Raw genomic sequence first — 15,690 nt, forward strand, 5'->3', positions numbered from 1 at the left:
TAGGAGAACCATCAGCCATGTTTGTGTTGATTGTGTATCACTTTGAATACAATGTAGTAGTTTTAGTACTTGGCGTGTACCTTTAGAGGAACACGTCACCCACATTAAGCAATTCAGCTTACTAAAGAACTTTGTATTTCTGGAGTTTTATTTTATTGGCCGTCTATAAAAGTGCAGATTTGTTTTAGAAATCATCACTTTTATAATTGGTGCAGATACACCTGCCTGGTTGTCAATCAGAAAGACAGGGAGGTTATCTTCTGCTTCTGTTAGCCCCACTGAGTCTACAGCACATTCAGAAGCATCCGAAAGCCATAATCGCACGCTTGCTAGAAGCTCAAGTCTCTGACTGGGGTACTCCCAGGCACAGACTGAAAGCCTGTGTCTGGGAAAGAGGGGAGGGCTTGCAAAAGTTGCAGACAATAACAATATAACCAAATGTTTCACTCCACCATGACAAAAATGTGGCAAACGGGAGTAACATAAAGCAAATTGGTTACTGTTTACAAAGCATCTGTTGTAGATGTAAAACATGTTTAGTTTCAGGCATGTGGTATGTCTCCTTCCCTCCTACTGTATGCCCAGATTGCCGATTTTGCCAGTTCATTTGCGGATTTTGTTACATGTTTGTTAATTCCGATAGAACATAGAATAAAGAGGAGACTGCTTTAAAGTTACTCCGTTTTCCACATGTCTTTCTCATGGTGGAGTATATTTGGTTATATTGTTGCAATTTGCATTAATTGGAGTTTCCCTTTTGTGTGCATCTAAAAAAATATACCTTTTTGAGATATATTTATTTGCCTGTCCCATATGGAAAAATCTATCGTTTTAGCATTTAAATGTGGGGAAGCAGTGGTTTTGATAGTTTGTTCATAAAGGCTGCAGTTAGAAAATCTGCAGCTTTTGTGAGTTTTTTTTATTTACCCCCACAGGAAACATAAATGCATGTTTTCTAAAGTGTATATCTAGTAAATAAAAATAAAAATACAAAAACATTCCAAACATAAAATAAAAATGGAGTGCTCCTTGAAAATATGAAAATGCCCAGTCCACCAGACACAAAGCCTAAAACAAACGCTTCCTCTTTAACCAATATGATATATTGGGAAGTATAAGATATCTCTTTTAGGGATCTAAGATATGGTATGTTCAATGTAGTAATCTTGTGGCAATCAAATAAGCCCCCCCCCCCCCCCCAAAAAGGGTATTTAATGGTGATCCATAATATTGGAGAAATAACACAAATGCTTAAAATAATGTACAACAAATGTAACAATTGAGCAAAAGGATAACAGCAGAAAATATATAAACATAATAAAGTAAAGAACGATTTCTCCGACACTACAGCCTTTTCACTCTATATAGAATTGTGTCCAGTACAAATATATCTATAAAATGAGGAAAACTAATAGAAAGATCTAAAGCAGGTTGTCTAGACAGAATAGACTTTTAAGATCGACCTTTAATTCTCTGTAAAATAGATATAGGATTATGCTGTATTCCACCCACACACGGATCACTTCTGTCAGGAGAGCCGAGAAGCTGTGCTTAAAATTGCTTCTAATACGAATAGGATGAAATGCTACTATTCTACAGAAACCCACAATATATTTTATAAAATAAACAAGTTGTCATTTCTGTCACATTCTTCATAAAATTGCTGGACATGTGCTGTAGGTCACAGGTCACTAGAATTATAGAATGACCAGGAAAATAACCATAGAAATGGAAATGGATAAAGAGTGTCCCATGATCTGGAGAATTATGGTAAGGTGCATTAAGCTGGGGAATAGCCACCACTGAAGACATTTTCCATCTCCTAGAACTTTATGGTTTTTTTTAACCCCTTAAGGACGGAGGCAATTGTACAAGTTATGATCAAAACAAAACCTGGAATTTGCGCTATACGTCTGTTTAAACATAAATTATCTCTTTCTTATGAAGTGCACCCACACTTATTACACATCATTCTGCTCAGGAGAAATAGAGCATTCAGTTCACATCAAATATTTATATACAAAACTATTTAGTATGAATAAAATCTAACAAAATGTGAGAAAGAAATGCTATTTTTCAAGTTCTGCATCACATTTGAAGTGTGGTTGTTATAATGTTGTTAGCTTTTACTGCAATAAAATACACATTTGCATGCAATGATGTCTTAGGAGTACAATGATGTTCCCCATGTACAGATTTCATGGAGTTTTTTTGAATACTATATTAAACATGAATTTTTTGATTTGAGAAGACCTTTGAGTGCAATAATAAAAAAAAAAAATCCAGAAAAACGCATGTCAAAAAATGTATAAATTGATTTGCATGTCAATGAGTGAAATAAGTATTTCACGCCTTTGGCTTAGTACTTGGTGGCAAAACCCTTGTTGGCAATCACAGAGGTCAGATGTTCCTTGTAGTTGGCCACCAGGTTTGCACACATCCCAGGAGGGATTTTGCCTCACTCCTCTTTGCAGATCCTTTTCAAGTCATTAAGGTTTCGAGGCTGATGTTTGGCAACTCGAACCTTCAGCTCCCTCCACAGATTTTCTATGGGACTAAGGTCTGGAGATTGGCAGGGCCACTCCAGGTCCTTAATGTGCTTCTTCTTGAGCCACTCCTTTGTTGCCTTTGCTGTGTTTTTTGGGTCATTGTCATGCTGGAATACCCATCCACAACCCATTTTCAATGCCCTGGCTGAGGGAAGGAGGTTTTCACCGAAGATTTGATGGTACATAGCACAGACCATCGTCCCTTTGATGCAGTGCAGTTGTCCCGTCCCCTTAGCAGAAAAACACCCCCAAAGCATAATGTTTTCACCTCCATGTTTGATGGTGGGGATGGTGTTCTTGGGGTCATAGGCAGCATTCCTCCTCCAAACACGTCAAGTTGAATCGATGCAAAAGAGCTTGATTTTGGTCTCATCTGACCACAACACTTTCACCCAGTTCTCCTCTGACTCATTCAGATGTTCATTAGCAAACTTCAGAAGGGCCTGTACATGTGCTTTCTTGAGCAGGGGGACCTTGCAGGCGCTGCAGGATTTCAGTCCTTTATGGCATAGTGTGTTACTAATTGTTTTCTTGGTGACTATAGTCCCAGCTGCCTTGAAATCACTAACAAGATCCTCCCGTGTATTTTTGGGCTGATTCCTCACCATTCTCATGATCATTGAAACTCCATGAGGTGAGTTCTTGCATGGAGCACCAGACCGAGGGAGACTGACAGTTATTTTGTGTTTCTTCCATTTGCGAATAATCACACCAACTGTTGTCACCTTCTCACCAAGCTGCTTGGCGATGGTCTTGTAGCCCATTCCAGCCTTGTGTAGGTCTAAAATCTTGTCCCTGACATCCTTGGTCAGCTCTTTGGTCTTGGCCATGGTGAAGAGTTTGGAATTGGATTGATTGCTTCTGTCCTTTAAGAGAGTGCTCCTAATCTCAGCTCGTTACCTGTATAAAAGACACCTGGGAGCCAGAAATCTTGCTGATTGATAGGGGATCAAATATGTATTTTACTCATTGACATGCAAATCAATTTCTAACTTTTTTGACATGCGTTTTTCAGGTTTTTTTTTTTTTTTGGTTATTCTGTCTCCCACTGTTAACATAAACCTACCATTAAAATTATAGATTGATAATTTTTTTTGTCAGTGGGCAAATGTTCAAAATCAGCAGGGGATAAAAATACTTTTTTCCCTCACTGTACAGGTATGTAGAGTAGAGATTGTAGCCGTATTAGTACAGTGATGTAGATGTAAAAAACAGATAAAATGTTATATGTACCAACACTTTAAAATGCATTCCAATATGTTTATTCTATCAATATACAAAGTATTATGTGTAGACCTATGCTTCCCCATACTCTTATGCATGTATGCTTATATATATATATATATATATATATATATATATATATATGACTGTGCATTTATATTTGTGTATATGAGTTCATGTACATGTATGTATATGTGTTCATGTGTTAATGCGTTTGCATATACATATTTGTGTGTGTGTATGTATAAAGTTTACCATCCTCTGCACTGTCTGCTTGTTTTTTTCTCCCTCTCCCCCCTCACTCTGCTCTTCAGATAGATATTTATGACCCTCTGCAGAAATGGTGTCTATTTTGTAACAAACCTGTGTCTTATCTGCACTCATGTCGCTTTAACCCCTATATCACAACTCAACTTTGAATTCTATGTGTCGTCTTGCTCAGAAATGCTTTAGACCTGAGAAAGGGAGGTTCTCCCGAAAGCTTGTCATTAAAAAAGTCTGTTAGTCCAATAAAAAAGGTATTACAAGATACACATTTTATCTGTTTTTTACACATATATATATATATTTATATTCTCGATCCCAGAGCACTCTACGTTCCTGGTCTTAGATGGCTCCCGTGCAATCTCTAGCTCAATATATCTTCCATGAAGAGAGCACTCTGGAGCAGGGGTGTATTTGCCGCGAGGCAAACAAGGCATTTGCCTTGGGCGGCATTTTTCAGGGGGCGGCAAAAAAAGCCGCCCCCAAATGCCCAGGGCAAATGCCTTGTTAGCCTTGCGGCTAACAAGGCATGCTGGGCGGCCGGCGGGCTGCTGGGAAGTGCGGGTAGGTGGGCGGCCGGCGAGGGAGCACTTCCTCTGAGCGGTCTGCTCAGCTCCCTCGCGCGCCGCAGAGTGAGGCTGGGAGCCGGAATATGACGTCATATTCCGGCTCCGCCTCCCAGCATCACTCTGCGGCGCGCGAGGGAGCTGAGCAGACCGCTCAGAGGAAGTGCTCCCTCGCCGGCCGCCCACCTACCCGCACTTCCCAGCAGCCACTGGACCACCAGGGAGACAGATATCCCCCCCCCAGCTTTCCCAAAGGTAAGGAGGCTGGGGGGGTTAAATTAAAAAAAAAAAAATGTATTAAATATGTGAGTGATTGAGTGTGTTTGTATGTCTGTGTATGTCTGTTAGTGTGTGTGTGTATGTCTGTTAGTGTGTGTGTGTGTGTGTATGTCTGTAAGTGTATGTCTGTAAGTGTGTGTATGTCTGTTAGTGGGTCTGTGTGTGTGTCTGTTAGTTTGTGTGTGTGTTTGTGTGTGTATGTCTGTTAGTGTGTGTATGTCTGTTAGTGTGTCTGTGTGTGTGTCTGTTAGTGTGTGTGTGTGTATGTCTGTGTCTGTATGTGTGTGGGTCTGTGTGTGTGTGTGTTAGTGTGTGTGTATGTCAGTGTGTGTGTCTGTAAGTGTGTGTCTGTTAGACTGTGTGTGTGTCTGTTAGACTGTGTGTGTGTCTGTTAGACTGTGTGTGTGTCTGCTAGTGAGTGTGTTTCTGTTACCTAGTGTATGCGTATTTGTCAGTGAATGTGTGTGTGTGTGTATTTAGAAGGCGGGACGGGGGAAGGGTTCGGTGGGGGTGGCGCGGGTGGGGGGGGGAGGGTTGGGTGAGGGTGGCGTGGGTGGGAGGGGGGCGCCGGAGTTTTGTCCTGCCTAGGGCAGCACAAAACCAGGATACACCACTGCTCTGGAGTCTTAATGAAGTAAGTAAATAGTGCTTTTATTCAGCAATCAGGTAACGTCCACGTTTCAGTCAATACAGACTTTTATCAAGACAAGTATTAGATGGAATGAAAACCGTTAAATATGTGCCTCAACTTGTGATTGGAGGGTGAATAGAGGGAAAACGAGATTAGTGATGTCATTCATGACGCTAGTACAACATGTCTGTGCTAGTACAACATGTGACCAGAGAGAAAAAAAGTTAAAAAGGACAAAGTATATACAATCCCAATACCAATTAAAGAGAAAATATGGAGATTAGTTAGCCAATCCGAGGGCTTTGAGTATAAAGTGTAGCACAGCCGGTTGTCAATGATGAATGATCTGAACTATAAACACCTGTCAGATTCACATATCTTATGAATACCACACAGATCTACTTCTTAGATTTCAACATCTTTGTCACCGACAACCGGCTGGGCTACACTTTATACTCAAAGTCCTCAGACCGGAACACGATTCTACACGCTACAAGCTTTCACCCCAGAAAATTCAAAGAATCCTTGCCAGTATCACAATTCACCAGGTACTCCGGAAGAATTGTGATGCAGAAAGAGGGGAGAAACATATACAAATATACCCAAAGCTAATGGAGAAGGGAGTTCCACAAAAAAAGGTGCAGCCCTGGAGAAGTTTTGGAGAGAAGCATCAGATGTGGGAGTACTGACAGAGGATAGAGCATCAGATGTGGGAGTACGGACAGACGTGATCAATATATAATAAGTAATGCCTGTTATCATTACTTATAATTATATAAGTAATGCCTTTTCTTGTAATTATTATAATTAACGCTAATTAAAATCATATATAATATATATTTAACATGGCAGCTAATGAGATATGGTTAATGGCATAATCTCACTAATCCCAAGTGTGGAGAAAGCACAATTAAGAACAGATGATTGGAATGCTACATTATCTAGGTCAGACTCCTACATAGCTTTACTGTGCCAATAGCACATAAAAGGACAGTGACATTAAAAAAATGTTGACAAGGCAAGCTGCAACCGTCTTCTCATTTGGACTTTCATAGTCCCTTGTCATACTTCCCAAAAGTCACAGATATAATGGGACCGTCCCGTCTTGATTGCGGGGGTCTTGTAGCACTGTTGCATTCATGCACTAAAGTTGTAGTTAATGGTTTCAGGACACTATGACCTTGCAAAGAGCTTCAGCAGCCGTCTGTGCATGGACTGTCAGAGAGGCAGTCGGACATCCTGCCACACTGATATGCCCCTTCATTGGATGTGCCAACCCCATTCAAGGTGGGTCTAATTCAAGGCTAGCCAGTGACACAGGTGGCATGATTGGCATTCCCAAGGCCCGTCTACTCCCGTCTCAATTCATACCTTCCAATGTTGACAGCACATTAGACAGTGCCTCCAAAAAGAGAACCCTAAAGGAAGCCAACATAGCGGGATATGGTTGAGGAGCACAAGCATATTGAGTAATTCGGCAGGTAATTAATTCAATATTATATCATCTATTTTAGAATATAGATTTTTTTTCTCTACAAGGTAAATAAAAGCACTATTTGATTTACTTTGTACAGGAAAGGTTAAGAGCATGCTCTCAGTTTTAGCTGAAATGACAGCTGATCAACAGTTATTCCAGGTTGTTGGAGAGCAGGCTTTAAAACGTATAGCTTAACTTTACATTAATTTTGCCAAAAGAAAATGGAACACCAGGCTGGTGCAACACTAACCTTTTCATTTCTTTTCTTTACATCTGAATGATGTGCCACTGGTAACTGAATTGCGCATACATGAGTGGTCATGTTTACTAATGCAAAAATACTGCATAGGGGTGTCAGGAACGTACCAGATCCTAAGGAGCAAAGTATTGTCCAGTATTTATCTAGGATGATATGACAACTAGAAATGGACAGAACAATTTAATACCAGTTCTTCTAATGGTTGGGGGTTACAAAACACCTCCAAGATTGCAAAAACAAACAAACAAAAAAATTAAGAGAAGAAATTTTAAAAAGCACTTTGAAAACCAGAACTGGTCAGGTATATCAGAAGATAGAATAATGTGAAGACTGGCCACATTAAAACCAACAGATGTAAATATTCACCGTCAGGCTGGTAGGAAGGTTTTGACCGTACTATTGCGGTTATTCTTATAAATGAAACAAACAAAAAAGTAAACTTGGAAAAATCTAAATCCAGCACACAGCAAAGAAAAACAGAAGAAATGCCAATGACGATTTTACAACTGCAAAAGGGTACCTTGGCGTTAAAACAGGGACATTTAATTAGTGTCAATAGCTGTCTTAGTTTAACATTGCACAAAGTTGCGTGTATGTATAACGATGCCATACCGGACTGTTTGACAGCCAAGTGACACCATACAGAACTGGAATAAACAGGAGATGGTTGGTACTTGATGATCGAAAGAGATGCTAGCCACATGGCTCCAATGGAAGGTGCAGGAGTATGGACATGGTTTAACTTCCTAACTGGTAGCATGACAAGATGTCCTTTAGAACCCTACAACTGGCAAGGTTCCGGAATGCCTGGTTGGTGAAAATAGGCTTCTTTGCTTTATTTCTTTCCACCAAATTAGGACAACTATGAGCATAGAATTCAAAATAGGTAAGATATCATAGTTATTTTACCTTGAGCGTCAATATGATTCAAAACAGTTTTATCTTCCTGACAAAAGAAAACATTAAATAGTTTAGAAACTTAGTTCTACCTGAAGGGAACTGTAAGCTGAAGGTCTCTGCAATTATTAAAAATAAAAACTTGACTTTCGTCTGTCATCTTTCACTGAGTCGCTATGGTGACTGCTTAAAATATAAATATCAGACATAAACCAGCACAAGCTTTTTAAACATGGAGTTCCATGAGAAAGGTTAGCAAAAGGCATATGGAAAAATGTAGCATGGTGATGGGACAATCCAAAAATATAAATTCATCTGCACAATGTATTAGGCTGAGCGGTTTATTCTTGGCTAAATTTTGCGCATTCAGGCCATCTCACTGTACTCTTTCTGTTCCTTATATTAAAGGTTCTATATTATTTTTACTATAATGATTTATTACACTGTTCAAATTAAAGTGGACACACTCAGGTTGTATACAATTAAAAATGGAAATATGAAAGAATTTTGAAGTTATCAGATGTCAATCAATCTCCTGCCAAATTTCAAGCCAAAATATTTGGATGCAAATTAGGTTAATTTGCCTATTGAAATACCCATTTCTGAGGTTTTGTAACAGATCTTTCTACTTGTGTTAACTATACAGTTTATAACTGTCTACCAAATGCAGCACAAATTAATGTATTAAAGGAATTCTATAGTGTAAGGAAAACAAAGTTGTATTCCTTAAACCAGGCTTCCCCAAACTCCGGCCCTCCAGATGTTGCTGAACTACAACACCCATGATTCTCAGTCTATCTATTTCATTCATAGAATCATGGGAGTTGCAGTTCAGCAACATCAGGAGGGCCGGAGTTTTGGGAAGCCTGCCTTAAACTATAGAGCCCTCTAGTCCCTTCTCTCCTCCATGACCCCCCGACTCATAAAGGGTTAACAAAACCTTTGTGTACACACCTGATTCCAGCATCGGTGTCACTAGGCGCTGGGTCAGCATCCCACCTCCTCAGACATCATCCGACAGGGGAAGGGGCTAATGTCCATGCACCGCAAGTTCATTCGGACCTCCCCATAGGAAAGCATTGCATCAAAGCTTTCCTACGGGGATTTTACTGACGATGGATGTCCTCATGCAAAGCATGAGGATGTCCAGCGTCAGTTAGGTGTCTGAAAGTCAGCCACCAGTAAGTACCTCTAGTGGCTGTCTGATTGACATCATATGCAAAACACATCATTGTATCTAATGTAAAAATATATGGTTATAATATTTTGAGAACACTCTGAATATGATGCAAAGTCCTTTGTGCTTGCAGGGTACCGTAAAAACATGATGGTGTTGAACACGCCAAAATATACGTCACAATTACCTTTGCTGCCCATCTCACCCCGCTAAAGCAGTAAAACCGAGCTGATGCAAAAATCAGAGCTCACAATTCTTAAAAAGTTTAAAAAAAAAAAAATGTAAAAATTAAACTAAAAAGTCAAGAATTTTTAAAAAAGTTTTAATGAAACATTCATATGACGGATTCATTTTTTAAATAGTCTACTGCAATATGTACAGCAGATGTCTTGCCATTTCAAAATTGTATTTATATAGAAAGAGGCGTTATTTTTAAATGTGTTAATATAATGTTAGTACCATATGATTAGCCCCCATATCATAAATGTGTAGAATGTATAGTATATGTTCAATGCAAAACTCTATTTCTGTATTGCCCTATAAAATACTGACTATCTGCATTTAACTGGGGTGAGCATCCTTGTTGTGGTATTAAAAAAAAAAAAAAAAAAAAAAAAAAAAAAGATAAAAAAAAAAAATCAGGAGACTTTAAATGTGGTTTAAGGACAGCCATGTATTTCACTCACTTTGGCCTCAATTTAATATTTTGGGATACATTTTTAAAATAATTAAATATTTTTAGATACACTTTTAAACTAATTTTTTCAAAACATAAAAATATCCAAAAAGAAGGCCTTTTGTTCTCTAAGACTGCCTTCATTAAATTTGGACAGCAGAGGCAGAATCAGTTCTAAATATTAATTTAATTAAATATTCATTAAATGTCAAATATTCAGTTTTGATTCAATAATGCAAGGACACTGAAAATGTTGGTTAATATCAGTGTATCGATTCTTTGGTTATAATAATTTTGGGCAGCCATCACAATCTCGCCAATGGTTGTGGTGCCTCACTACGTGTATAACAGTTCTGGTAATGATAACACAAAATCCAACTGTTGATTTAATATTTTTTTCTCAATACTTGTAAGCATGTATGTATTATTACTTCATTATATCTTAACAAATTCATCTACCGTATACAAGAAGAACACAAGTATAAACGCATGGTAGTCCCAAGAGATATAGGCAGATCCATGACTGTCAGCAACACACTATGCGTAAAAACTCTAGAACAATATTTTAAAAACATATATATATATATATGTGGGAAAGCATACATTTCCTTTTCCCTGGACGCTGGATACTTTTTCACAAAACTGAAGACATCTCAATGTTCTGATGTCTCTGAATGTTTAATAATTGCAATCAAATTTAAGATCATCACCTATTCATGAGGGTCATTTCAATTATTTACTATAGCATGATTAAAATAAAAGAATGTAATTTAAAGCAGATCAATCTTAACTGGTTTACCTTCATAAAGTTCAGACGCCAAGGTAACATTAACTTTAAATGAACATAGAGTCACCCAGACCATTCAATTTCAATGAAGTGGTTTGGGTGCCGTGTCCCTGTCCTTTTAACCCTGCAATGTAAAACATTAACATTTTTGAGAAACTGCAATGTTTACATTTGCAGGGAAAGGTCCACCTCTAGTGGCTGTCAGTATGTCAGGCTCTAGACGAGGCACTTCCGCTACACTGACAGAGAAAAACACATTCACGTGACGAAGTGGTTCATAAAAAAAAAAAAAAAACTTAAACCATGCTTTCCCTATGGGGATCTTCAAATGTGTGCACAGCACTTGCCGCACATGTACATTATGTTACCAATCCTCCTCTATGCCGCATTCCGGCTCTCAATTAGTTTTTATCGGGGAAGAGGTACATTGTAACATTGGATTTTTGTAATTCTGTGCCTTGTACACCAAGTTGAAAACTGGGACCAACTGCACAGTGAAGTATAGCCAAAACTTTAACCTCAAATTAAAGTATTACATTATGCTCAAACACATTTTGTGTGATAGGGCTCCCTTGAAACATACCTTTAACACGGTCATATTCCAGGCAAAACTTTCTACGGCTTTACTGAGTTTTCTTCCCTTGAGTCCTTCCTTTGTCCCCAGACTATGGAGTTCTTCATGAAATTCCATCCCTACACAAATCAAAAAAAGAATAAATGAATAGCTGAACAATCACATAACATAATCGACAAAAACATAAACACATTTTCCTGGAAGCAATATTGCACAGATCACATAAATGAACTTAAGGATATATAATCGCTAGTTAAAGTATTATTTCACTTTCAAACAAGTACTTCATGTACTTTTTGTTTTGTCTAAAAAATAAAATAAAAAAAAAATCTGAAAAATTATATTGAAATGATAAAAGAATTACAATTTGTTTTTCTGTGAATTTATTGTTTGGTTCCCAACTTAAAATGGCAATTTATTCAGGAATACATTTGAAACATTTCACCAGTAACAGTCTTGTTGGCAAAATGTGCATATTTACAATGTATTTAAACCTGGTAAATTCCATATCAGTTTATGTACTATTTAATGCACTTTGTTGTGTTCTTACTGTGTTTTACTGTGAAGGGCTATGTTAAATGTAATAGCTTACTGCTTTGGGTTTTATAACCATATTGTTACTTTATGCACAAACAATGTACTATTTAAATGTTTCTATAGAGACACAGATAGTCTGGGATATGAGTATTAATACTGTAGTGGAATGCTCGCTCTTTTTGCTTTACATTATATCAAGTCTTTTGTCCATTTCCTTTGAAGTGTATCTCCATAGGGTCCACCAATGTCTCACCTGACTGTACGTTTGTTTGGGGGTTTTTTTTGTCTGGCATTTAAACTTGTTTAGTCAGAATAAAAAGCAGTGTATGTATATTTGTGTTAGGCTTGAGAAAGTCTGCTGTTACAACCAATTAATTGTCATTTTATGATATTCAGTGTGGTCCCATTAAGTTCTACAAGTGTGACACTCCAGGAGATTTTACACCCACTATGTATAATCTCTTTGACTTCTCTGCTTAGCCCAGTGGTTCTTAACATTTTTCTTCGTAAGTTTTGTTGTAAATTATTTGTAAAACAACCTCCATGACCACTCTTTATATGCAATATAACGGTGAAAAAACTTTCATAAAAATTAATTAATTAGACTTTAAACAGTATCAGTAAGGTCTCATTTGCGCTGAAAAAGGCAGAAATGTCATAATCTACTCCTTACTGTGGGTAGTTTGCTGTGAGCAGTTTGAAAAGGATATGCTTGCTAGGAACCCAATGAAATAACATGAAGACATATTTTTGGGTCTGGTTGATCTCTGGAGGCGGTGTGGTTGATGTGCAACAAGACCTTCAATTGACATGTAGGACTTGTTATTTTAAGGTCATTGACATCGATTTAGCCCATAGACATCTCCTTTCTTGGTGCGACAACGAGGAAGAAAAATTAGAATATGTGGAATGTAGATGAATATCAGCTTCCTGTTCATTTAATAGGCTGGAGGGTACCCCGCAATTTTAGATGGCACTGGAGCTGCACTACAATGGTTATCCAGTGGAACCATAGGCTAAATACATTCCTCCCTTGCTACTAAGAGTACAGTAAATCCTTGTTGCAAGCTTTCTATGGTATCTGAAAGGTACAGTGGGAGATGGGTTCTTAAAGGCCACAGTGAACCACAGATCAGAAAAAAAGACCAACAAAATTGGCGAATAAGCTCAAGCACATAATAGGTTCCTCGTATTTGAAGATCATAAAATATCACTCTTCCAGGACTTATATCCCTTATATTATAAATTTAAAAAAATAAAAGAATAATAATATATAACAAAGACTCCAAGATAATAAAAAGAAGCCAAAATTAGTTCTGTGGCACAAAACCATGAAAACACTTCTTCTGGAAGACAAATGGCCAAGATAGAGTCCATCTTTCACAAAAAAAGCGGATCAATGTTTTAATGGCATCATAACTGTTTCACATTGTGCGGGAAAGAAACATATGGTAATTCTTGCTAGTTTTGTTTCTCAAATAAAAAAGTGAATGATGCACAGACTGAGAGATTCAATCTTCTTTCAGAATGGGTTTAAAGCTGTTACTAGCGTTTCAGAATTTCTTCACTAGTGCACCAAAAAAAGAATCGTTTGTGGAAAACACAACAGATGTTTTTGTTTCTATTTCTATATGGTACGAATAGCTGTTACTTCATATGTTATATACATATTTGTCACAGTCGTGACGATAAGTATGCTAAATGTTCTCTATTTATTTTGTGAGTGTGTGTGTTTGATTAGTTCCATCTCTATATTTCTAGAGAAAGGTAGTTGATTTGCAAGTTAACATTTTCAGATCTAGGGCAAGGAAATGCTTGTTACTGCTACAATCTATACATTACATACAAATAACATAGGTTGAAGAAAAAAAACAAAAAAAAAAGACTTGAGTCCATCAGGCTCAACCTCACAGTTTCTGCTGTTAATCTAAAAAAGGAAAACGCTAAAAGCAAAGTGGTTTCAAATTATACCTCAAATTAATTTGCAGCATAACTGGATGTAATTCGGCCGAATTCCCGAACTCTGAACTAAAATGTACAGAATCTCTAACAAACCAAACTGTGCAACACTGAGATTCTAAATTCTAAAGAAGATTGATGGCAAGAAGACAGTCACTAAATGGTAATCTTATTCAAAACCTTATAAAACCCTATATTTATATATGATATATTTAATAAATATAGATTATTTTATTTACTGTTCCCTCTGTTTTTCCTTTATTGGTTACTTCTTTGCACTTGAGCTGTGAACCAAATGGTGGAATAATACTCCTCTCAGTGTACTGCAAAATAAATACATAATATGATGTATATATTTTGCAACACACTGATTGGCCCATCATCAATCCTTTTTTGTTTTTCAGATTTGGCCTGAACCTTAATCACAATTCCAACATTCTGCCAAGCCGAATTGTCATTATCCTGAAATTCGGGTGTCTGGAAAAATTATTGGCCTAACCATTTGTTGGTTTCGGCACACCTCAACCAACTTTACTTACACAATTATTTTCCTGTTCATATATATTCTATTCGCTTATGTTCCCGGACACACACACATATATATATGTATATATAGAAAAACCGCACTCCAGTGACTTAACTTTTATTTACAAACCTGTTGTCCTGATGAAATCTCTCTGATTGGAACTGTAACGTCGACATTTTATTGAACTGTGTAAACAAAAGTCAAGTTTTATACTTTGGAACACAGGTAACTGGTGTCAGGATCGGGACAGGGATCCAACACGCAGAGTACAAACAGTAGCCAGATACGTATACCGGACCTTAGAATGGCCGGACTAACGTAAGTAGTACAGTAGAGAATGGTCAAAGGCAAGCCGATGTCGAGGGTAACAGAGATAAGCAGAGTAGAGCAAACAAGCCGGGTCAAAACCAAAAGGGATAACTAGAAAACACGAGCACTGAGTGACTAGAACAAGCTAGAACCACGACAGGGCAATGAGCTAACGAAAGAAGCACTGTTAAATGCCCTGTTCAGATAAGTAGACACACCTCCGACGAGTCCTGATTGGTCCTGAACCAATTGAGTGACAGGTCGTTCCGGTTTGACGTCCTAACGTCGACTTCCGGGCGTCATGCTATAAAAGGGAGTCACTCCCTCGCGGCCGGCTTTGCATGACCGGATGGACCGCGAGGAAGAGGGAAAACAGGCCGTCCGGATGGATGAACGACTAAGTCTCTACCTCTCTCGGAGGTAGAGACCTCAGGTACCCTGACATTACCCCCCCTCTCAGATACGCCCACCGGGCGGAAGGAACCAGGACGAGAAGGGAAGCGAGAGTGAAATGCCCTGCGGAGACGGGGAGCATGAACATCCTCCTGAGGTACCCAACTTCTCTCCTCAGGACCATATCCTCTCCAATCGACCAGATATTGTACTTTCCCCCGGGAGATTCGAGAATTGACGATGGAATTGACCTCATACTCCTCCTGACCCTCCACCTGAACAGAGCGAGGAGGGGCGATCGTGGAGGAGAATCTGTTACATACTAGTGGTTTCAGCAACGAAACATGAAACGAGTTAGGAATGCGTAAGGTAGTAGGCAAAGCTAGACGATACGCAACTGGGTTAATTTGAGTCAACACCCTGTAAGGTCCAATATACCGAGGAGCGAACTTCATGGAAGGCACTTTTAACCGAATGTTTCTAGTACTTAACCATACTCTATCGCCTGGAACAAACACCGGTGCTGCCCTTCTACGTTTGTCAGCGTGTTTTTTAACCAGCATAGAATTGTGCAGAAGAATTTGTCGAGTCTGGTCCCACAACTTC

The 15,690-nt window shown here is 38.4% G+C and overlaps 1 protein-coding gene across 1 annotated transcript in view; it reads right to left on the reverse strand.

Moving 5' to 3' along the window:
* PLCL1 (phospholipase C like 1 (inactive)) overlaps positions 1–15,690 on the reverse strand; it is a 281,756-nt gene that overhangs the window by 46,411 nt on the left and 219,655 nt on the right. Inside the window, exon 5 of the mRNA XM_063429886.1 lies at positions 11,370–11,479. Within this exon, the coding sequence (XP_063285956.1) occupies positions 11,370–11,479 (110 nt within the window). The remainder of the gene's footprint in view (positions 1–11,369; positions 11,480–15,690) is intronic.

The sequence above is a fragment of the Pelobates fuscus genome, chromosome 8 (assembly GCF_036172605.1).
Source record: "Pelobates fuscus isolate aPelFus1 chromosome 8, aPelFus1.pri, whole genome shotgun sequence".
In the NCBI taxonomy this organism is placed as follows: domain Eukaryota; kingdom Metazoa; phylum Chordata; class Amphibia; order Anura; family Pelobatidae; genus Pelobates; species Pelobates fuscus.